Below are 25,145 nucleotides of genomic sequence, written 5' to 3' on the forward strand. Positions count from 1 at the left end.
AGGTAGGTTGTTCTAACCAACTTGGAGAAGTAGCCACAGATCTTCTGTGGATGTAGGCTACCTCAAATCCTTCTGTTTCATCTTGTAATTCCAGACAGACTCAATGATGTTGCGATCAGGGCTCTGTTCTTCTTTACACTCTTAATGACATTGGCTGTTTGTTTGGAGTAGTTGTCCTGCTGCAGAATACATTCGAGGCCAATCACACACCTCCCTGATGGTATGGCATGATGGATAAGTGCTTGTATTTCTCAACTTTGAGGACACAATTGATCCTGACCAAATCTCCATCTCCATTGGCACTAACCTCCACCATGCTTCACTGTTGCTGCAGACACTCATATTGTATCACTCTCCAGCTCTTCAGCGAACAAACTAGCTCCTGCTATAGCTAAATATTTCAAATGTTGGCTCATCAGTCCAGAGCACCTGCTGCCATTTTTCTGCAGCCCAGTTCCTATGTTTTTGTGCATAGATGAGTCGCTCAGCCTTGTTTCCACATCGGAGGTCTGGCTTTTTGGCCTTAAAGCCGCAGGAAAATGGCAGCAGGTGCTCTGGACAGATGAGCCAAAATCTGAAATATTTAGCTGTAGCAGGAGGCAGTTTGTTCACCAAAGGGCTGGAGAGCGGTACAATATGAGTGTCTGCAGCAACAGTGAAGCATGGTGAAGGTTCCCTGCAAGTCTGGGGCTGCATTTCTGCAGTGTACTTAGAAAATCTGATGCTGTTTTGAAGGCAAAGACTGGTCACACCAAATATTGATTTGATTTGGATTTCTCTTCTGTTCATTTACTTTCTATTTTGTTAATTGATTAAAATAAACTACTAACACTTTTATTTCTGAAAGCACTCTTACTTTAAAGCATTTTTTCCCACCTACCTAAAACATTTGCACAGTACTACTACTACTACTTTATCATATAGTGTATGATAAAAAGTAGGGCTGGTAATGATTAAAAATTTCCTGTTCGATTAATCAAATTTTTTAAAATCGATTAATCGATTAATTTTGATTAATTATAACGCACATACACATCCAACTACATTGGCCTATACACATACAGCACAGCAATAAGGTAATAAAATTAACTAGGATCACACTAATCCAGAACGTTATTAATCTCACGTGCCCCACTCAATATGGCCGCGACACAGAATCCTTTTGAGTAGGCCACTATTACCATGATAAAGTGCATATAATAATGTGACGTTGCACATCATTAGTTGGTATCTTTGCTGAGAACAGACATAAACAAGCATATTAAAATCAACAATGCAAAGAGCAGAGGTTAAAAAAAAAAAAAAGTATTTAATAGAAACAAATATTAATTCACTTTGAAGCCAGCGCAGTACTGATTAGGTGTTATGAGTAATACACTTTGCATGTTGTAGTTTGCCTTTTTACACTGTTATATTGAGTTAACCTTTTAGCCTTACTGTATGTAGCACTATAAGCTTGTAAGGTAATGAAGTGTAATGTCATAGATGCACAGCTCGTCATAGCAAGCTAGGCTTGTGTTATAAGCATTGACATAGTGAGTGGGTAGCCAGTAATGTAAGCACATGATTTATTTAACAAATAATACTTGCAGGTCACACTGACCCTGAACACACAGGATGTGCTCAATAAATAGAATGAATGATTACATGCATTGCATAACTCACAGACTTTTCCCACGTGCAAATAAAATCTGGCTGTCCGCTCCCCAGCACATAAAGGATTTTTTGTTTGCTTACTCACCTCTCCTGCTGGCTTCTACTCTTGAATGCAACTCCATTAAAAAAAAATCATAAACTGACACTTCCAGGAGTGTCAAACTTCTGGTCTCCTCCTACTGTGCTCAGTAGTGCCTCCTGCCATATCCTACATCATGTAGTATTGGGCAGCAATGTTAACCCGCATTACAGACTGGTTTTTCTCTACCAGAAACAAACCGCGGATAGCTATTGGACAAGCAGCTACTTCATTAGCACTGACTTCGATCCCATGGATTCGTACTCAGAAAATGCTGATTCAGGGGCCCTTACCTCCTATATTATCTGGGACAGGACGGTAAAATTATATAATATATCAGACTATGAGGGACCTCTCTCTCCTATATTAAGTAACCCAGATTTTCCAGCAGGGTTTGCTTGCTTAAGTTTTTTCAAATGCACCGCTATGGAACCAGCTCCTATTATTCAAGCAATTTCAGACCATGGTATATATCCCCTATCTCTTCTGATCCCAGAAGATGGCTCTTCACGGGGACAGTGGTATGCGTACTTTCAACTTAAACACTACATTAATGCCCTTTCCAGATTTAAACCTCTTAGGCGAGTAATGACCTCCTTTGAGGATCTGTGTATGAACCAAAAGGAAAGCAAACATAAACTATCAAAGATATACCACATTCTCTTGACTCAAGCATTTGCAGATAGACTGTTTTATGTAAGGGGATGGGAAACAGAACTGCGTTATCGATTATCTCAAGATGATTGGAAACGAAGATGGTATAGATACCCTACTGTAGTGCATAAGATCTTCCCAAACATATCGGATCGATGTTGGAGATGTGGAGTACAGAAAGGTACCATGTTACATACTGTATATGGTGGTCTTGTCAAGAGATTCAACCTTTCTGGGAAATGGTTTATAAAATAGAAGCACATCTTATTAAGGTTCAAGGACGTTTTACACCTGAGAACGCGTTATTGGCTATTGTACCGGGTCCAGTTAAAGAAGCCAAGAAAGGCCAATTTCGATTTTTCTTATTTGCTGTAAGAATAATAATAATAGATAGATATTCCAAGGTACCCCCGCAAATCAATGACTGGGTTTGAGAAATTAACTTTTCGGGAAGGGTGGAAGAGTTAGTAACGCAATCTCAGGATAGGTACCCACAATTTATGGTGACATGGAGTCCATGGACCAAGCTTGACATTACTATTATGTGCTTACCAGGGGCATGAGGTTTATCTGTATGGCCAATCGGGGAGGGGAGAGAGGGGGAGGAGGAGATGAGACTGTGAAACTTCCTTTTTCTTCTTTTTTTTGGTTTGTTTTGTTTTGTTGGTTTGGTTTAGGGTCAGGAGGGGTTTTGGTTTTTTTTTTTCTTTCTTTCTCTTCTTTCTAGCTGAGACTCTTAAGGGGAAGAGTGGTTTTAACGCTAATGGAAAATTTATGGTGGATGTTCTATTTTTCTTGTTTTTTTTTGTTATTGTTGATTTGGACCGGGTTTCTTCCCTTGAGAGTGTCTTAACATGATGTTTATATTGTTACATGCAGACATAATAAAGGAGTATTATACAAATTCTACACCATGTTTCTGTTTCATGTTTCTGTTTCAGCTGTGGATAACTTCTCTTCAATGGAGCCGCATTTGATGGCACCGGTAGTGGGAGAGGTAACTATGCACTTCTTATCCACTCGCCTTTTACAGGGGGACCTTTTCTTTTGTTTATTTCTCAGGATAGTGACAGTGGGTTTAAGGGTGCAATGGCCCTTAATTAACTCTTATTTGTTATGGAAGCTCATTTTAACTATCCAGGACCTGTTTTTGTGGCAAGAAAAAAAGGAAAACAAAACACAAATACAAAGAATATTAAATAAAATTAAATATATGAAACTCCCCCCTTAATAGACTGTCTATTAAAAACCAAATAATCAAACTTCATCTAAACAGCTCACTGAATAAACCTGAGTTCCCTATTCAAGCAAATTTTGCTGTAAAATTAATTTCACCACAATCCCAGTTCTGTTGGAGAATGCAAGCATCCGTGCTAACACACATTGATAAGGCAAGGTCCACTATGGTCACTATAAGGAAGCCAGTCCTGGGTAATGCTATTCAGCTAATGTTGCATATTACACTCCTCCATTCCCCCCCTTTCCCGGGTAATTTGCAACGTCAACACCAATCTACCCCTCACCCTCCCCACTGGTAACATGCACCAAAAGTAGCCCCCAGGTGGCAAAAAGTGTATGGGCACCCCTGAAAACATCAGTACTATCAATAATGTATGCTTTCAAAGAAAAATATGTATATTTAAAAATCAAGAGCTAGATAATCTTTACCTGCAACCACTGTATTGCTCTTTGCCTTATTCAATCTCTTGGAGTATATCTGTCTAGGCAACAGATGTTAGAGGAGACCTCTTGTAGCGTTGAAAAGCAGAATGTTGTTCTAAAATCAGAAGCTCTTAAAAACCCTTATTACATGTTGGTCAGTGGATGGGTGGATGATCTGATGTGCTGTAAAAATGAATGGATGGATAGAGACATATCTCTCCTTTGACACTTTGAAAACAGTATGTTGTAAGTATATATACACTATATTGCCAAAAGTATTGGGACACTCCTCCAAATCATCGGATTCAGGTGTTCCAATCACCTCCATGGCCACAGGTGTATAAAATCAAGCTCCTAGGTATGCAGACTGCTTCTACAAACAAACACATTTGTGAAAGAATGGGTCGCTCTCAGGAGCTTGGTGAATTCAAGCGTGGTACAGTGATAGGTTGCCACCTGGGCAATAAGTCCATCCGTGAAGTTTCCTTGCTACTAAATATTCCACGGTCACCTGTTAGTGGTATTATAACAAAGTGGAAGCAACTGGGAACAACAGCAACTTGGATGGAGTTGCTGGCCGAGCAGCTGCATCCAAGCCTTACATCACCAAGTGCAACCCAAAGTGTCGGATGCCAAGGTGTAAAGCACACCGCCACTGGACTCTAGAGAAGTGGAGACGTGTTCAACGAATCACGCTTCTCTGTCTGGCAATCCTATGGACGTGTCTGGGTTTGGCGGTTGCCAGGAGAACAGTACTTGTCTGACTGCATTGTGCAAAGTGTAAAGTTTGGTGGAGGAGGGATTTTGATGTGGTGTTGTTTTTCAGGGGTTGGGCTTGACCCCTTAGTCCCAGTGAAGGGAACTCTTAAGGCATCAGCATACCAAGACATTTTGGACAATTTCAACAGTTTGGGGATGGCCCCTTCCTGTTCCAACATGACTACAATGTAGTATGTTGTATATAATATAATTTTATCATAATGTGGAAAGCTATAGCCAGTATAAACACACAGTATAATAAAATAGTATGCTGTCTATATAACAGCGATATAGTTACATAGATATATTTTATCATACGGTTTGTAATATATTTTTATGCATTAATACAGTAAATTGCATCGGGCTACTAACGGTTTTATTTTACTCTCCTAAAACTAGTAAACTGACATATTGCATCATTATTAGCCTGATCACTTCATAAAAAGTATTTCTGCACTCAAACCCATTTTGAATGATTCATTTTTGATCTGGGACAAGATACTGCTATGTAAAGTGAGAGCTCAATAAATAAATTACACATATTCTAATTCCTAAGGCTTAAATTGAATTTGCATGTAACTGACACAGAGAGGTTTGTCTTAATCAAACGCCACAATGAGCTGTATTGACCGTCGTCTAATTTGATATTGATGCCATTTCCAATATAACCAGAAAATGCATTTTTATATTTAAGAGATGCTAAGTGTGAGTCGATATTTCCCAGTTACCAGCCCAGATAAACTCGCCCTGGACGGATGCCTGTCTTTTGCTGTGTAATTTCCTCCTAAGTCTCAATCATTTTGATTAGCAGAACATTAAGTCTGTGCTCTAGGGCCATCATGTTGGCTGGCAGGTATTACCCTTGTAATGTAATGTACTGTACTGTAGTGAAAGCTTTCTTTATAGAGAGTTCTTAGCAAGTAATCAAGGCCTATTCGCTGTGTTTTTAATTTTGTTTTAGAAAATTATAAATTCTGGCATCTACTTTGTTTAAAACATATACTGTATATATATACTATATATATATTATACTGTATACAGAATATACTGTATACTGTACATATATACAACAAACCTGCATAGGCCCCCCTGGCTTCCTCAGGAGTTAAATCTTAAAAATACATTCAGGCACCTTAACTATTATAAAAAATTTACCTTTTTTGTGGATCACTCGGCTGTAGATCCTCAAATCATCTCTGAATTGGTGCTGACACTGTCGTTCCTTCTGGAGGGTGGCTACTTTTGTTCCCCATGGTCCCTGCTTCAAGCTGGTTTCCGTGAGGGACTACAATCTCACTTTTAGTTTATTAACCCGTTATTGGCAGCGGGCCCGTTTAAGCAAACTCTCGCCGGCTCCTAGGCTTTACAATAGAATTGATTGCTTCTAATAGCCGGGTAAGTGTACCCCCGCCCAACACCCATGATGTGAGTAATTTCCTGCCCAATCTAGAGCAAGGAACATAAAAAAAATGAATTGCTTTGGTACATGATTGGATGATGGAAGACAGTAGAGCTCTGCCTTATTCTCTAAACTAAGGGGAAATGTCCCTTGCAAAGTGAGCAGGCTATTTGCCTTTTGTAAACCCCCTGATGTGGAGTGCATATAGAGTGTTAGTGTTAGTGTTATTAGAACTTAGCACAAATGTGAAACATTTTTGTATGAAAGAAACAAACAGCATGACAGTTCTGTATGATACATTTTGCTTTATCAAACTAGATATCATCTAGTTAGAGTTTAGATCTACTTTAATCGATTCATATGTGTGGCACCTTCAAATACCTATATTGTCAAGCAAATGTCACTTAGAAACAGGCCTCAATCAAGGCTGGTGAGTACAAAACATGGTTTACAAAAGAAAGAGCTTTATTAAACACAACGGTATAAAAATAATGTCAAGGGCGAAGGAATAAAAAAAGGAGACATTAATGGTAAAACCTTATCTTGCCCTATTGGAGCATCAGAATGTGCTATGTACAATAAAATGAGATGGTCAAAGCAGTAATTATATAGAGCATCTCTGGATAATAATAGGTAACTTGTTATCCCTAAAAACATGTACATTATATTAGGGCTGCAACAACTAATCGACATAATTGATTAATCGGCTTCCGATCAGTTGGCCCTGTTCACGACTCCACACACGCTGCGCGCCGCACCTCCTCCCCAACTCACGCTCACCGCTGCCAGACCCGCCCGCATCCACGCTCTACACGCCGCACCTCCTTCCCGCCTCACACTCACCACCCGCCCACATCCACGATCGGCACAGGGACGCGGGGAGATGTAGTAAGGAGGAGGAGGTGTGGGGGGATGACAGCCACGGATAGACAGGCCTGATCTTAGGAGCAAGTTGCTGGAAGACTCCTCAGGTAATCCTGCACTTTCCCACACATGGTGCTCTATAATGTATTGCTGGGATTTGTATTCATCTATAGCTGATGGTACATTGTGCTGTATATTATACATAGGAATACAAATCCCAGCAATACATTATACACTGTATGTATAATGTATTGCTGGGATGTGTTGTACTCCTCTATAGTTGGTGGTATTCTGCATTGCGCTGTATAGAGGACTACAAATCCCAGCAACAATACATTATACAGTGGTGCAATGCAGAATACCGCCAGCTATAGAGGAGCACAACAAATCCCAACAATAATACATTATACAGTGGTGCAATGCTGAATATCACTAGCTATAGAGGACAATATCTTGATGGTAAAAATGATAGCCAATTATAAATGAGCAAAAAACTCACACACAGAGTCATGAAAGTGACTATTAATGGGGGTAGGTTTTTTTTTTGCCCTTTTTCAAGTATATTGGAGTGCACATCCTTAAAATGTCTCCAGAATAAAAAGCAAAACTATTATATATTGCAGCTTACCAGTCCTTAGGCTGCATTAGTTTTGTTTCTTTCAGATTTTGTTCCTTTAGTTTTACATAATGATGCTGTGAACATCATGTCCTGTTACTGGATGGCAACACTGCACTCAACTGTATTTATGGAGGTAGCCTTGGTTATCACCTTAGGCTAACCAAACATCTTTTCATCTCATCATCTCATCATCTCCATTACATGGGGAGTGGGGGTCTATTAGTTTAGAGAAGGAAGATAAGATTGTTTGTGTTTTCAGTTCATCTCACATACAGTGACAAGGACATTGCATTTCTGGTAAGTAGGGAAAAGCTCAGGTTCAGACCGAACTTGGTCCGGAACTGAGCTTCTCCAAACAGGGAAGAAGCTCCTTTGAGCCTGTATGGAAACTTCTGTTGCTGCCAATCAGCTGCTGCTGGGGAATTCCCCGTCTGCAGCTATGCATAAGCAAAGGGGTGGGATGCAGCGATGTCATTGACCTTATATGGCTACATGGTTATATTAGGCAAATTACATTTACCTAATATGGCCATGTGGCCATAAAAGGTAAATTACATCATCACAAACATTCCACGTCTTTGCTTATAGTCAGCTGTGGGGCAGGGAATGCCCTGACCCACAGCTGATTTGCCAGGAGGCCCATGAAGATTCCATATTCGGAAGAGGTCAGATTTGAACCGGGTTCAGTCCGAATCTGAGCTCATGCCTACTGGTAATATCAACATGTATTTTTTGAACTTGTTGAAAATTTATGAGTGTACCACATCAAAGGAATGGTAAGCTGAACTATATAAAATGTTTGTTCATAGGCTTAGTTATCCTTTTACTGTACAAGCAGTGATGAAAAAAACAATAAATATTATTCAAATTTGTTGGCAAATTCAGCAAAAAAAACAGTAACATAAAGCAAAGAAGATAAAAATGCGACACCTTCAAATTAAAACTTGGCTGATCAATACTAGTATCAATGCAAAATATAGCAGCAAAAATAATAAGAATTCCTAATGAATAAGTAGGAAAACTGAAATTTCTGCAGAAAAAATAAAATGACTGTAATAGAGAAGAAACACTTCAACTCGTATGAAGGATATTAAGAAGGAATTTCCAAATGGAAATCAAAGTTTGGTAAAAATAAAAATACTATAATAAATAAATTGAAAAACTAATAGGGCTCCTGTGTAACACTATTAATATTCTTTGGAAGATGGTGGGTTCAGTCTGTGTAGAAAACTGTACTTATATTTTCAACTTGTTGTATGGAGTCCAGCACTGTCACTTTCACAGCCCTGATCATGCCTTGGTGTCCACAGATTCTGAATAATATCAGATACATTGCAACCAGATTCTGATAAATAACAGTAGCAGCAGATTGCCAGAGGAACTGTGTAAGCACATTAAGAATTAGCACATTAACCTCATATAAAGTAAACTGCATTTTACATCAAGGCTGTCCTCGTTGCTCTTCCACTTTTGGTGGAGGATCCCATTAATAATGGTTATTATTTTTTGTTATAAAAACAGTTTTTACAAAGCAACTAAAAGCATTAGTAACCTTAAAAAATATATATACTATAAAATAACTAGAGATTCAAAGTAAGCCTACAAAAGATTCTCTAGTTCACTTAGATCTTATATTTTTGGAACTTGAACACAAAACAAGAAATTATATATAACAAATACAGTTAGTGAAATTGTCCAATTAAGCTCCCCCCTCTTCTCTCAGTGTAGCCCGCATAGCTAAATATTTACCTTCAGTTCCAGTTTGGATATCTTTACTGTATGGCCCTGCCCTACCTGCGCACAAAAAAAAGTCCCAACTGGATCCTGTACCTACTGTGTATGCACAGGAAGTCTAATTTATTCCAATAGCTGGTGGCCCCAGCCAGTCATAGTACAGACCTCAAAAATGAATGAGGTTGCGGTCCACATGCCCAGTTGTGTCATTGTCTGGCTGGGACTTTTTTCGAGTAAAGATCTCTGGAACAGAACAAAAAGGTAAGTATTGTGCTACGTTTGTTACACCCAAAGAGGACCTTTTAAATAACAACTTATCTAAGACTGAAGTTGTTTTTTTTTTTTATTAAGGTTGGACCAAGAGCAGAAAGCTATAGCAGAAATTGGATTTAACTTTTCATCACCTTAGGGCAATGACTGATTTCTGGTTGCTATGGCTTCTTGGCCATTGTTTTTAGATGTATTAAAAAATAATTCCAATTCTGTTTCAGTTTTGGTGATTTAGTGTGACTAACGTGTACACTGAGCCAGAGCGGTTTTTTTGCCCAGGAGCGTAGTGCCCATTCCGTGAATTGAGAATTGACGAAGAGGTTTCTGTCCTCATACTGAGAGCCTGTGACTTGCAGCAGCCAAGTTTGCTCATCAAAATGTAAAAGTCTTTTCGAAAAGCCTTAGTGAAAAAGGCGTATAGAAATGGATTGGCACAGGAATTAATTGGATAAAACAGGACTAACAGGATCTTGGAATTGGATACTGTTATTAAGGGGACCTTGAGGGATGCAGAGATGGCAAAGAATGAAATGGGTGCAGTACACAAAAAATTGGTAAATATTAGAACCGCCATTCTTATGGCTGTTTTTGTGTCGCTGTGGGAGGAGACAATATCGGGATTGCGTACAGTGATATATATATGTGCATAGCAAATACAGATAGCCACAAAAGCCAAAACATTAAGCACCAGGAGAAATATTATATACGCCTGTGAAGGTAAAGATTCAATGTCCATCGGTAAACAAATGCTAACTTTCATGTAGCTGCTTATGCCAACAATGGGCAACAGGGCCACTACAATTGCAAAGATCCAACCTGAAATCATTATGATGAAAGCATGCCATAACCGGACTTTACGTTGGAGCTGCATTGCATAGGTTATGGTATGCCACCTCTCCAGGGTAATGGCCGTCAACGTGTAGACCGACAGTTCGCTGGCAAAGACAGTAAAAAATCCTGCTGCGTGACAGCCCGCTCCCGTCTGCCATTCAATTGCATAGTTATAATATTGGCTTTTTGTTTTGATGTCCACAGAGGCAATTAGCAGAAGGTAGATGCCCATGCAGAAGTCTGCAAAGGCCAGATTGCACATTAGAAACTTGGGGACATTGAATTTGGACTTGCTGGTTGTTAATATTATGAGCACCACTGCATTCCCACTTATGGCCAGAATGCTGATACACCAAATCAAGATTCGGAGAAAGTCATAGCCCATGATGTCTTCACATGGGTTGAATTCATCCGGTTTTGGGAAACACACGACGTTCCGCAGATCAAGACAGAAATAGTAGTCAAGGTCATCATTCTCGAAGCCTAGGCTGCTGCTCATCTGGTTATCCACCTGTGCTGATCTTTGGTTGATAGGCTTTGAATCTCCATTCAGAAAATAACTGCTTTTATTGCAGAAAGGATGCAAATCCATGCTACAGGAAGAACAAAGTATACAATAAATAAATAAAATACAGCTTGTTACTTAAAGTGTATGCATATCCACAAATCCTTTTTTTTTTAACTTTTGTGTTCCCACTATGAAGATTCACCCTCTCTGACTGTCTTGGTAACCATTGTCTCTGGTCAGGAATGTAATGGGAAATACAAAATGTTAGAGTCATCACCAGAACAAACAGTAGCTGTTCCAGTATCTTAGAGGGGAACTCCTCTCACTTCTGAGAGGTTGTCTCTCACAGGAATCATCTCTGGTACAGGAAGTATAGGATATCCTCCAGCAAGATAAAAAATATAATATAAAACAATAAAAAATTTGAAATAGGTGGTAACACGAGGTTTTTTAAATACAGAATTTTGCATGCATAATAAAATAATATGTCATGTAACCACTTTTAATATCAACAATACCGTTCTCTGCTTTACTGAATACAACTTTCACAAGAACATGGGGTATGCTAAAAGCTAAAACTCTGTACACAGCCGCTGTCACCATAATGTAGGGTGAATGGCACATTTTGTACCTTATAAACTTAGCAAGCTGTGTAAAGACACTGAAAAATGGCTTGAAAGTTCTGATGACATAATCCTTGAGACCTCAGGTGAATGCCATTCCTATTTTACAGACAATTTATTTTAATTGCCTTTTCCTGGGACCATATGCCCACAATCAATACTGCCGCATGTCACATTATTAGGTTAATGACATAGGAGATATGAGTTAGAATTTGAATCTTTGAAAATAAGTAGCTCCATGCTGCTATTGTATGCAGTATGTACTTGTAGGTAAGGACAGGTTTAGAGTCTTCTAGTGTCACAGCACTTTTCCTTTTTAATGAACACTGTTACAAAAAAAACTGATTTTTTTTTTCCAATATTCTCTTTGTTAGTTTTATAAAACATATGCAGAATGTATATGACTCAGTAGAATCAGTATATTCAAGTATTTCAGTTTAAGTAGTTGTAGTTTTAGTATTTCACTTAAAGAGGAACTTTACCCATATCTTTGAAATGAGCAAAGACACCTTTAGAAATGTTTAGCAATGACAATATTCAAACAGATACTTCTAGATAATTGTCGGCTTTGTATTCTTTGCATACCTTATTTTCCTTTTCCTTCCCATTCTTCTCACAGTGGCCATTTTTATTTAGTGCAAATATCAATTATATCTCCCTTTACTTTCTGGAACTCTGGCACTAGAACATGTGACCATGCACATCATCTCAGGGGGAGGATGCAAGCCTTGGGCATATTACATCACTTATGCCCAAGAGGACTAGGAAGTAAAAAATAAATAATTGTAAGTAAAAAAAAATATGTTTGTTTAACTGATGAATGTAGGGTTGCCACCTGTCCGGGATTCACCCGGACGGTCTGGGTTTTGAATGCTGTGTTCGGGTTTCATGGCAGCTGCAACCCGGACACAAGATGTCAGGCAGACAGGGGCAACCAAAATTAAGATAGGGGCTACTGCCCTCCCCCCCCCTGAAAATAGTCTCCACTGTGATATTTACATATGAATGGGCGGCGTTATTTACATATGAATAAGCCGTGACTCATTCTCCCCAAAAAATGTCTGTGCGTGGCTAGAGTGTTCAGGTTTCGATGGAAGAAAAGGTGGCAAACCTAGATGAATGTAAGATGATTTATATCAGTATGCAGAGCTGCATGCTGAGGTGATTTTTAGTGAAAGGGGTTAGAGGTCCACTTTAAAATGATTTAGGTAGACAAGTTATTCCTGGAGTTAATGTTAAGTTACCTGACTCACCCCTGTTGCTAAATTTTGTGTAGACATCTAGGCGTCAATAACCTTGCTGTGCCCAGATTGCTGCCTCACTATTGCTGTCTGGTGCCCCCTGGACTCACTATTTGCTGTACTGTCTTGTCGCACTGGACTTACCCTCTGCTGTGCCATATTGCTGCTTTGTGTCCCTGGATTCGCCATTTGATGTACTGTATTGCTGCTTTGGACTTACTGTGTGTTGTGCCATATTGCTGTCCTGTGATCATGCTGCATGTATCTCTCAATGTGCTCTGGATTGTTACCATTGGACTGTCCCCTTGTTGCTGTTTCTTTCCTATGAGTTTCGGTAGTTGTACCACACTGTTATCATGTGCCCACTTTTGTGTACTGGAGTTTCCCAATAAACACCCTGCATGTCATGTCATGTGTGATTTGCATACGTGTGCTCTTTCTCTGCTCTCCTAATTTGCCACACATTCACTATAAATTACACCTGCATACATTAGGCTTTGAATGAGAAAGGTAGGAGACATAGACAGTGCACTTCTTTCAGTAGAGGCATCCTTTAACATTAGCAGTCCACTTGCTGGTTTGATTTACTCTTTAACTTTGCTAAAATAAATAAGCACGTACCTTTTCTGTTTCTTCAAGTTTTCAAAAGCACAGCAGTGGCTTGGATATGTAAGATTGGCTTCAATAAGATCAGACAGCCTTTCCAAAGGGGGCAGCTTCTTCAAGTTATAAGCATGAGTAGCAATAAGTTTCTTTAAATGTTCCAGGCCATGGCTGGGCAGAGAACTGATCTGGGTTTTTGAAATATCCCTGATTGTAACAAAATAATACAAGAAATGACTTAGAAAAGTTTACATTGAGCAGCAGATACTGGAAATTTAGAAAAATACAAAGGAAGTTTGAAAGTGTAAGTTAACATGTTTGGAAGGGCCTATAGGAGCAAACTATATAATTGACCTGCTAAACAAAACACATGTTCAATGCTGTGTGTTGCATTCCCAAAGAGTAAAAGAACTAAAATGATGTAATAAGCACACAACTGGTTATTGGCCCCTATGTTGAATCGCTATGGGCTGAACTGTACGGTGTGCAAGCTGCTACTATCAGGGAGAGGAACCCAGTAAATCAATGCATAAAAAAAAACAAGTTTTAGGAGCGCTACAACCCTGAAATTGATGTTGTCCAGTGATGTGTGAAAAACGGGCAATAGGACTTAAAGTTGGAAGACAGCTGATGTGTCAGAAGATGTCATGACATCCTCGTGCCGTGTGCCTGGAGAGAAACCTTAATCCAAGGATGGATGGCTCCAGGAGTAGGTGGTGACAGGTATGGGAGCGGAGTGAAGACTACTGGCAACATGCGTGCTCGGTTGGCCAGGCCGAGCCACGGCGGCTTAGGAGGGGAGAGTTGCGAACGGCTATGTTGTACTGTGCTCCGTATATTTACTGGTACCGTCAGGCTGGTATCATGGGGGTGCGACTGATCGTATACAAGAAGGAAAGTCCGAAGTGGTGGAGAACTTAGCAAAGGTGAGGGCTCACAGTGCGGCAGCAGCTAAGCGTTTCGAGGCACAGCCTCTTTCTCAAGCCTCATAGCGAGTCTTATAGCGAGCCTCTTATAGCGAGCCTCATAGCGAGGCTTGAGAAAGGCTTGAGACAGCTGATTGCAGATTACATTATTTACTTCATGTAGGTATTATCCTTAGTGCCCATGAGGTCAGTCCACTTTAAACTGATATTTTAGCTTTTAATAGTTGATGGAGAAATAAATGACTTCAATTTTCATGGCTCCCACAGACGAGGTAAGATCTCTGCACTAAGGTTCTCAGGTCCACACACCTGTTGTGGCATTTATGACTGGATTGTCAGAAGAGTGCTGTTATGAATTTTGTTTTCCACCTCGCTGATTTTTGTTTAGTTTTTTTTGAAGTCCAGGGAGTTTAGATTGCCTAAAGAGTCACTTCTTGAGTTAAATCTTCAGTTTGTGTGACTTTTATAAACTTTAATAAAGTGCTTCCATAAAGAGGAATGTATCATCTAGCAATTAAAATATAAGCAAATTGTTAATTAAAAATATAATAAAATCTACTGGAGTAAAAAAATACCAATAGGAGCCCACAGACGTAACATTTGTTCTGAATAAAGCAATTTCAACATGTTCCCATGGAAATTACTGAACCATTCCATTTTTTTCAACACACGGTTCTGCTTCATTTTTCTCCTGTTTTGCTATTAAACACTTTACACAGTTCAAAGGCAAACCATATGCGTTAGAATGCTACACCAATAATACAAAAGGTTTGTGATTTTCTTGTATTCCATTGGAAAGTCTGGGGAAAAAAGTATTTTGGTATTGATAATGTTAACAGAAAACTAATTCAAACATGAATTTCAAGTTATGTAATGTTCAGATACCAAGTACCGTACTTGGTACAAGCACAAGTACAAGTACAGATACTTTTCTAGCTCCAAGACTAGACTAGAGAAAAATTCAAAGTTAGGAAGCAGCTGTCATTTTTACGGAGCATATAAAGCTCCTGAGATTTGTACATTCCTGTTTTAATGTATGTTTTTTTATATATATAAATATACATAAGGGATGCACCGATACCATTTTTTCAAGTACAAGTACTGGTACTTGTCCAAGTACTCACAGATACAAGTACTGATACATTTCTGTTTATTGTCGTGTGACAGTTTTTCTAAAACAATACAGACTAATGATTTCAGGACAGTGGTGGAGCGCCAGAGCCAGGTCCCAGCTGCAACTGCTGCCACCCTGGTAATTCTCGTGAAAATGCCAAGTATCGGCTATGGTTTCTGAACTGGTACCTTAAAACATTAAAACAGTGAAAGAATGAAGTACTGCCATCTACAGGCTTCAGTGACTTCTGCAAGCTGCAACAATTGTTTTCCTGAATGAAGCCTTCAGCTTGCATGTGATCATAGCTGACATAGATGACCAATCTGGAATGACTCTGATTGGTCACTGTGACCATTAGTGAGCAATGAAGCTCAATGACAGCCAGGTTCAATTGCTTGTAGCCACGCAAATTGTCACCTGGTAGCTGTCAAATTGAAGACATTTATTAACACATCCTCAGCAATTTTTCATCACTTCATGACCAATAATAACACAATTTTTCTTAAAATATTATACTGCACTAAGACCCCCACCCATCCATTGTGCATATGGTATGTTATTTCCTTAATAGTGGCAGGGCAAAACAAATACATTTAAAAAATATGGCAATATATAATATGCATACAGGTATGTTGCATTTTTAAATCCAGCCAGTAGGAAGAGCTCTGGTTCCCAATGCTGCCCTCTGCTTCTATAAAAAGCCTGATGTTTATAGAGCTTAATAGCACTAAGTTGGAATCTGCTATGTTGCTTAAAAATACTTATGGATACGATCAATGCCAAGTATAAATATGTTTTTAAGGAGCAGAAGTAGCCCAACATTGCCCCTAGCTAGGTCTCATCTGGGCAACAACATATACTCAATTTCTGGAACTTTATCAATAGACTTTATTCAGGGATAGGAAAAAGATGCTTGTTCTGCATTTACATAACGTAAAGAGCAGTATTTGCATAAACGTTAAATTATAGACTTTATTAGAATACACGCCGTCCTCAGGGATAGTGCTGAAGGTACAACATGCACCAATGCTTCAGTTATAGTACTAATCACTAAAGCAAATAAAGGTGCAAACCATAAACCTTATGACCCTGTGGAATAAAAAAAGAAAAACAAATAGGAATTTTAAAATTTTATTTTCTAAATTATATCCAGCAGGTGGAGTTTTAGACTCATATTCACCTGATTCCCTGTATTTCCTTACCTCCTGTTGTAATTTTTTTTTTTTTACAAATAATGGGTCAGAGCAGTGACTCCTCAATTTCTCCTACTCCTTTAGATGCTCCATATGGAGTTGCAGAGTTGCAATAAGAGACAGATTGTTTGAAAAGAAATAGACTCTAGAGTGCTGTCTTAGGAAAATCCACAATTCTCTGAGGATCCTTTGTTATGTGTGCATAAGAAAGATTGTATATATGGTTAAAAAAAGAGATATATTGTATAGCAAAATATATATAAAGTTTCAAAACACATAACCTAAAAAAATGAAAACAAATTAATCTAAAATCATTGTTTCCTTTTAATGCTTAACCACCAATGAACAACATGGAAGATAACACTTTTGGGTGGACTGAACCTTTAACACCCCCCCCCATATACAGAGTTTGTCCAAATAAATGCTGTTTATGTGTAGGTTGCCAGTATCCTGATGCAATTTAGTAATCCGGAGTGAATTATGTCAGTAAATGGGTGTCTTACAATTGCAAACTAAACTTCTGTAACTCGGGTATTGATTTGTTCTTTCTCATAGATCTTAGCTGCAGACAAAACAAAAGATTTCACAAGTTTAATTTAAACCTCATCAAGGAAAGTTATAACTTACAGCACTTCAGGTCCACTGGCTCCATGGAAAACAAGATCGGGTAATGTTGTTAGTTTCTGATTGCCACTGAGGACTCTATTAGATAAAATTCAAGGAATTAATATTATAAAATGAAAATATGTGGCAGATCATAAGGGTTCACAAACTCACAATTCATGTAAATTTGTTCCGTTGAAGGCATAGTTCTCTATTTCTTCTATATCGTTCTGCACAAGCCATCTAGAATGTAAATCATACACAGTTGATCAAAATATTGATGTTACTCGTAAATAACATATATATATATATAAATAATAGTGGAAGAAAATTGTGATTCTCCTTAAGGACGCGTGTATCATTCTATCATCTTTTTCATCTTTTGCTACCTCCATCCCCCCAACCCTAAATGCTAAATTGCGCTAAAACACCAAATCCCCTAGCCACCAGCTTACTTACCTAGTTCTTTCTGTGTGCACAGCCTGATGAAAATCTCTTCATCCATGAATTCCTCTGGTGATTGGCTGATCCTGAAAGCTGCAGAGAGTAATGCCCCATAATGGCATGGCGCCATTCTCTGCAGCATTCTACTGTAAGGCAGGGCAATGTGATGACAATTCATTATGGGACAGCCTGGGCTCACTGACCGTTGGCAAAATGACGCTGGCTGGGCGACTGCACCAGAGGTAGTGTGGGCATTGTAGCAAAAGCTATATTTTTTTAAGTGCAAGGCAATAAATACAAAATACATGGGAGTTCAGCTTAAATTTTCATACTCACAATCGCACACTTTCATCACTCAGTCCAGAAAATGCATTTTTCTTAATCTTCTTTATATTGATATTGTCTTGAATATCTCTGGAAAAATATTGCAAATGTTACTTTCGAAAAAATACCACTGGCTATTTCCAGTGCACTTACAGAAATATTATACATAAGGGGGTGTTCTCTCTAACAGTCTGTTGCTTCCAACTTTCCTAATTGATAAGACCTAAAAATAGGTGACTTATTAAAGAGTAACTGCAACATCAATCTTCTCTTTTTTAGTCCCCTTTGTTCTGGTTAATATACCATTTGCAGCTTTTAGTTGTGTCTGTGTGATTAATGCAATAAAAACCTGCTGCTCTATTCTCTCTGCCTTTGCTGCACTGTTATTTCTAGCATTGGTCCCAGTTATCTCTATGAACTACAGAACAACTCCACTTTTTGGTGTAAAGGGAGAAGGAGGTGTTTTCTAATCCTAGCACACTATGTAGTTGATTTGTAAATGGCGTGCAAATGGTATCCACCCAGCTTAAAGGAGAACTATGGGGTTAAGGCTTTTCCCCATAGTTCTCCTTAGGGTAATGGGAGGACACAAACTAGCATCCTCCCGTCACCCTAAGCTCAGTATACCGCGGGCTACAGCTGCTCGCGGTATACTGAGATGCCGCAGCTTATCTAGAGGCAGAGCCAGCTGTACCCACTCCCTCCCCCGTCTGATCCGCCAGTCAGCGCTGGAGAATCGGAGGGGGAATCCAGCCCCTCCCCTGTCACGGCAGAGAGCTGTGACAGGATCGAGAGGTGAGCGAACGCCGGTATGTGTTCGCTCACCTCCCGATCTACTGAGCCGACCTGTGACAGTCTCATTGTCACAGGTCGGCTAGAACTATGAGGTGAGTGAAAACCACTCACCTCATAGTTCTCCTTTAATGCTGGGCAGATGCCATTCGTATGACACCAGCACCACTAGATGATGGAGCATTGGAATTTCCTATCTAGTGGAGCTAGTGCCCTGCAAACGGCATCCACCCAGTGCATAGCTCCATTGTGTCCATAAGGTTTGCCCTGACGAGCAGTGGTGTAAATATCACCAGAATAGATAGCCAAAATGGCTAGTCCTTTTACTGGTAAAACAATAAAAATAAATGTATTTGAAATATTTTGCGGTTTGCCTGACGTTTTACTTTAAAGAAAGCCTCTCCTGAGAGAAACATTCAGACTCCCTTTGCTAAATTTTCATTCTTGACCTCTTGTGAAAATACAATTCGCCTTGCTGCCCTACTGCGTCTCTTGCTTCAATATTTAAGTTCTGACCCAGAACAAACATGTAGCTCTGGACTCTTCTCTGACTATTCTTTGACTGTCCTGATCTGTATAATTGCTCTGGGTCAATGTAAAATTTGTTTTGTTCCGAATGTATATTCGTACAAATTTCGTTAAATTCAGACATTCGGATGCATCTGAGTTTCATTCAAAATGAAACTAAATCGGACATAATACTGTTCTCTGGCCAATCAGATTTGTTTGTGCTGTTGAGGGTTGCATTACAGACAGATAGATCGCTCTATAGCGAGCTATCTGTCTGTCTCTGATAGTGTATCCTGTCTTGTCTGTTTGTCCAACCCCATATTCATCTGTTCATTTTTAGTGTCTGCATTATATTATTAAAGAGCTGAGGCAGAAGTTTTACTTTTTGTTAAACTACATGCTTTGCCATTCTTTCCCATTTTCTGACATGATTAAATATTTAGCAAAAGTGCTTAAAACTTACAGAAATACTATTTCGAGAGACTGTATCCTGGAAACCGCGGGGATAATATGTATTCCGGTGTTGTATATAAACCTAAAAGGAACAGATAAAATTGAAAATGAAGTTTCAGATGAATCCTCCTAAATGCAGCTCATCACTTAATAAGTATGTATCCCGGCTAAAATGCAATTAAACTGCACAAGCACTATTTTCTTGATAGGTGGCTTAATGATTAAGTATTAGAGGGTTGCTGATCTTGCTGTATTATAGAAGATATGCACAGAGAAGGTTATAATGAAATACCCTGAATTCATTCCTATAATAAGAGTATTACTTTTTGGAAAATACCCCAGGTGTTATAATTACAGTATCCATAGGATAGCTGTTAAATTCATAATGCCATCGACTACATATTTCCCCTCTTGACAACATTATGAGAATATATACTTCATGTTCCAAATTTTCAATGTGGTAATATGTGTGCATTAATTTGGGAACTGTGGGCTCTGTGTGAATTATTTAAGAATGAAAAGGCTGAAACGGCTTGCGTTTTGTGTATTTTGGTTCTTAAGAGACAATTAAAATTCAATTCAACCTAAAATATATCATTTGGTTTCTATAAAATAGTTTGACATGTTTGGTTCTCTGTTAAAGGGTTTTTTAACCCAAACAATGAACTTTATATTTAGTTTATTACAGGTGTTAGATAAGAGCAAAGACATTCTGTTTGATCATGTTGGAAAGTTAGTGAGCTCATAACTTCCTGTGCTCTCTGCCTCTGCTGCACTAAATTCTCAAGCAGTGTTATCAGCCCTGCCCAGTTTACCTCAGTGAACTAAAAATGATTTTGCCTATAAGGATGAGGTGAATGGGAGGTATTCTGTAGTTCAAATCAGGAGCAAACAACCTACATATTACAGTAAATTAGTGTTGTCACCATAGGATGGAAGGTTTTTTACTTGCACAATCACCAGGTCAAAATAAAGGAAACAGTCCTTAAAAAATGCAGCCATTATATCTAAAGATTAGTAAACTGCAAAACATAAAATTTTTGTTCTTAGGTTTTGAAACACTTTAAAGGGTCAGCCCACCCAAAACTCTTATTTAAGTTTTTGGTAAATGCCAGAGAAATAAATGTTTTTATATCCCTACTATTCTACTCTGGCAAGATGCTTTCGTTTCAGGTTGCACAAGTGCCTTCCTGATGGATTATTTATATAGTTATTGTCATGAAGAGTGCAAAAGGAGAAATAGGAAAGACAAGAGAAGTATTCAAACCATACTAAAATGTACAAAATACAAAGATGCAAAGATTGTAAACCAAAAATAAACAAAACCACAAAAAGCACGGATTCCCTTTCCCCCACAGTTTACCTGGTAAACTGTTGTTTTTTTTAAAAAAAGCCCTTCCCATTTTTTTATTGTTTTATAGACTGATAAATGTGCAAAAATGTAAATAGTTTATATATTTTTTTTAAATACTGTAAAATTATCTGACAATTACAGTATTAAATAGATGCCGTGGTATAATAAATACATTCTTCAGTCTCCATGTAATCACTGTGTTGTAGTTGACATCATTTTCATATGATTGGGAACCACTCTGACTGGTTCCCAATTGTCGGTGAGGGACAGAGCTGTTAGTGACAGCTTGTATTCGAGTAAAAAGTCAGCTGGTGGCTCTCGAAGAGAGGATGTGTATTAACAACACAGGGCTTCGTGCTAGAGATTTCTAATATATGGATTGTAGGTGGGAAGAGTTTAAGCTCAGAAGTGCACGAGTAGAAAACTGTTTTCTGAAGTAATTTAGGAGACTGGGCTATCAAGGACACCATACAATGTTCCTATTGTTTGCCACCTGCTCAGGATGAAAACGCTACAACTTGCTGAAGTTACATAGTTATGAGGTTTAAAAAAAAGTATTGTCTATCAAATCCAAAAAATGTCAGCAAATGTTATAAGTCATGTGTTTGAAACCAGCGCCACCTGTGCTGCAGCCCCTCTCTGTGTGTTATAACCTACAGCAACAAATAACATTTATTTGTATATAAGTTATATTATTAAAGGGTAAATTATGAATGGTTGCAGAGGCTGGCAACATTTTACTCTTGGCCTTTTTGAATAAATCTGAATGGGTACTGAATCATCATTTATTATTAGATCGCAATACACAGTTTCTGTCTACGCTTGGATGCAAATCTCTGCTGCCCCTACCTATAAGCCTTTTGGTATAATAACAAGAAATCCAAAGATGGTTTAAATTCCTCACTCTGTCAGGACGAATACCATGAACATTAATGTGATTTAATAACTATTTGCAACAATGGTGCCAAGTTGGCTCAGTTTGTTCAGCTATTTTTGGAAATGACTCCTCATGTCTCACAGAATGTGTAGAATCTTCCTTTCTGTGCATGGTAGCGGCCTGTCTGTCAAGAGTGTATAGCGTAGTTCAGGTTTTCATTATTAATATCTTTTCTGCAGAGGCCTCTGGCTAAATTCTCACACCTAGAGTTATGAGATACAAACAAAATATACAGAATTTTATAATCCCAGGCTATAAACCTGTTTCATTCATTTTAAAACCAAGTGATATTATTTAAAGGGCAATTCCAACCAACCAGAACATTTTCATTTTGAGAGGTGAGGAACAGGGTTCAGCCCCCACAGCAGAACTAAAGAATACTGAATCATGTACCCTCTGGTGAACTCCACAAAGCAATGTACAGAGAGCTTACCTAGAGCAGTGACAGCAGAAGCTTGGCTGTAAATCCAAATTGAACCCTGGCCTGCTCTACCCAAAACAAGGAAAATGTTGGGTGCAGTCATACCATGATATCATGAACAAGTTTCAATTGGTAGAAAACCCCTCATAGGAGTTTAACCCTTTTGCTGCCAAAGCCTTTTTTCTTTTATTTTGTTTTGTTTTTTGCACACATGATATGATCCACATTTTAGGACTGAAAATTACTTCAAACTCCCAAAATATTATAATTTTTCTAAAAGCCAACACCCTGTAGAATAAAATGGTGGCAATTGCACATTTTCATGTTGCACAATATTGGCACAACTTTTTTTTTTTTAAACCCCAATTTTTTTTGAAAAATGCACTTAAGTTTATTTTAGTGCCCCAAAACACAATAAAATACAAATTTTCTTTCTAAAATATAAAAGATGCGGGTACAACAAGTACATAGATACCCAACATGCCCAGGTTAAAAATTGCGTGCGTCCGTGAAACACGGACAACATTCAGTATCCAAAAAAAGCCATAGACGATGCCCCTACAGGTCAACAGTTTAGAGATACGTGTAAATGTTGGCCCTAGAATTATTTCTCTCACTCAGGCGTGTGCGACGATGCCCAACATATGTAGCACGATCAACGTTTTCATAAGTGCTTGCAGGGTGGCGGGGGACATTATAAACTTTTTTTATTATTTTTACATTTATTTTATTCTATATTATTTTTTACAACTTTTTTGTTGTTTACTTTAATTGCTATCACATAGGGGGGCTTACAAGTATATTGTCAGAGACAGGTCCTTTTTAAGGTGATACTGGGGGTCCAAAAGACCCCCAGTATCACCTTTCCACTTTAAATAAGCTAATGAAGGGTAGCTACAGTAGCCAAGCAATGACAGCTCAGGGACCAGAAGTTATGCAATCTGCGCCTCTCCCGGTCTCATAGAACATGGAGGAGAAAGGCGAGCGGATTTTTGCCACTCTCCTCCTCAGCTTACCACCTGCACCCAACATACCGATTCTGGGCCCACAAGAGGGGCAGCAGAGTGTAACAAAACACAGCAGGGGCGTCGGTCAGGGGGGACTGAGCACTTTACCAGCCCATATAAGCAATCTGGTGGCAGCTGAGCCTCCAGAATGTATTTTATTGTAAAGGCGGCAGCCGGCTTTAAGGTCCCCACACACCTTGCGATAGTCGTAGGATAATCGCGGGAAATCCCGCGATCGTACGATTATCGTGAGGTGTGTGAAAGCCGTGCGACCTCTACTACTGTAAGGTTGCAAGACTTTTAACTTACCAACATGTTCGAAAACCCGCCGAGCATCGTACAATGTTTGGCAGGTATGCAGCATGTTCGTAAGATAAAAGCCGGACAGGCCGGTGTGCACAAGCGCACACTGCCCGTTCGGCATTGCAGTCATCGGAAACCCGCCCCTCAGGGGGGCGCGGCTTGCGATCATCACAAGTACGATCTGCCTGTCCAAGATAGGCAGATCGTATGTTTTTTTAAGTACCTTACAACCATCGCAAGACAAAAGTCTTGCGATGGTTGTAAGGTGTGTGCCCAGCATTACAAAGATAAACAGAGTCCCAGCGGTGTCTATTTACAGGGCCGTGCTGCCAATGACGCAATAGGTACATCCGTGGCCACGAAAGGGTTAATTATTAAGGTGTAGAAAGCTCACTTAGCCCAATGAAACTGTTCTCACTTATATACTTAGTCATATTTCAAGGGAATTTTAAAAAAAATAGGCCCCTTTACATATCTACATAATTGAAGCTGAGTGGACTTTCTTCTCCTGTAATAAATTAACTCCAAAGAGTATTAAGTCACACAATCAGTATCATGAGTTTAATGAATGTCACTTGCTGGTGTTAAACTGCCAATTCTCTAATGATCATGGAACTTTCTTATTTTTACTGACTTCCAAATTTTTAAAGGAGGGGAATTTTATTGCCACTGACTAACAATGATTTTGGGGGTTATTTCTACTGCTGCTGGTCAGCATTGTAAGGGGCACTGTGGTACATACTCCTGATAACTGCACTCTTTATGCTATGTTGTATGTTACATACTGCTGACCCCTGCACTCTGTACACTGTGTGGTACATTAGCGACTCCTGACAACTGCAATTTGTGCAGTGTTGTACATTGCGTTCTTCTGACTGCTGCACTCTATAGGCTATGTTGAAACTCCTGTCCATTGCAATTTACTCTATGTTGTACATTCAATAACTTCATTTATTGGTGCTATTTCTATGGATCAGGTGTTACCTAGGGTAGCATGGTGTCTAAATAGCCCTGCTCAGGGATGAACTGTTTTACCCTGAACACAAGCTCGCCATACACCTATAGATTATCTGCAGAACTTCTATTGTCATTTGGAAAAAGTGCAACAGATTCCTCCATCTACGCTAAACTGTGTGGATGGAGGAATCTCCCACTGGTCCAAGCTTCAGTATCTTGCTAGTCGGCCCCGCTGGCTCTCAAAATACCTGAACAATGCCTGCACCCAAACAGATTGTTCAGATATTTTGACAGCCAGTGGAGCC

At 39.1% G+C, this 25,145-nt stretch overlaps 1 protein-coding gene across 1 annotated transcript in view; it reads right to left on the minus strand.

Moving 5' to 3' along the window:
• Positions 1-9,790: 9,790 nt before the first annotated feature.
• Positions 9,791-25,145, minus strand: part of LOC108787590 (follicle-stimulating hormone receptor-like) — a 67,993-nt gene continuing 52,638 nt past the window's right edge. The window contains exons 5-10 of the mRNA XM_018557189.1: positions 19,872-19,943; positions 18,119-18,196; positions 17,513-17,581; positions 17,363-17,437; positions 13,521-13,709; positions 9,791-11,120 (exon numbers count right to left, since the gene is read on the minus strand). Of these exons, the coding sequence (XP_018412691.1) occupies positions 9,914-11,120; positions 13,521-13,709; positions 17,363-17,437; positions 17,513-17,581; positions 18,119-18,196; positions 19,872-19,943 (1,690 nt within the window). The 3' untranslated portion in view covers positions 9,791-9,913. The remainder of the gene's footprint in view (positions 11,121-13,520; positions 13,710-17,362; positions 17,438-17,512; positions 17,582-18,118; positions 18,197-19,871; positions 19,944-25,145) is intronic.

The sequence above is a fragment of the Nanorana parkeri genome, unplaced genomic scaffold, assembly GCF_000935625.1.
Source record: "Nanorana parkeri isolate BGI_ZX_2015 unplaced genomic scaffold, ASM93562v1 scaffold271, whole genome shotgun sequence".
Lineage (NCBI taxonomy): Eukaryota > Metazoa > Chordata > Amphibia > Anura > Dicroglossidae > Nanorana > Nanorana parkeri.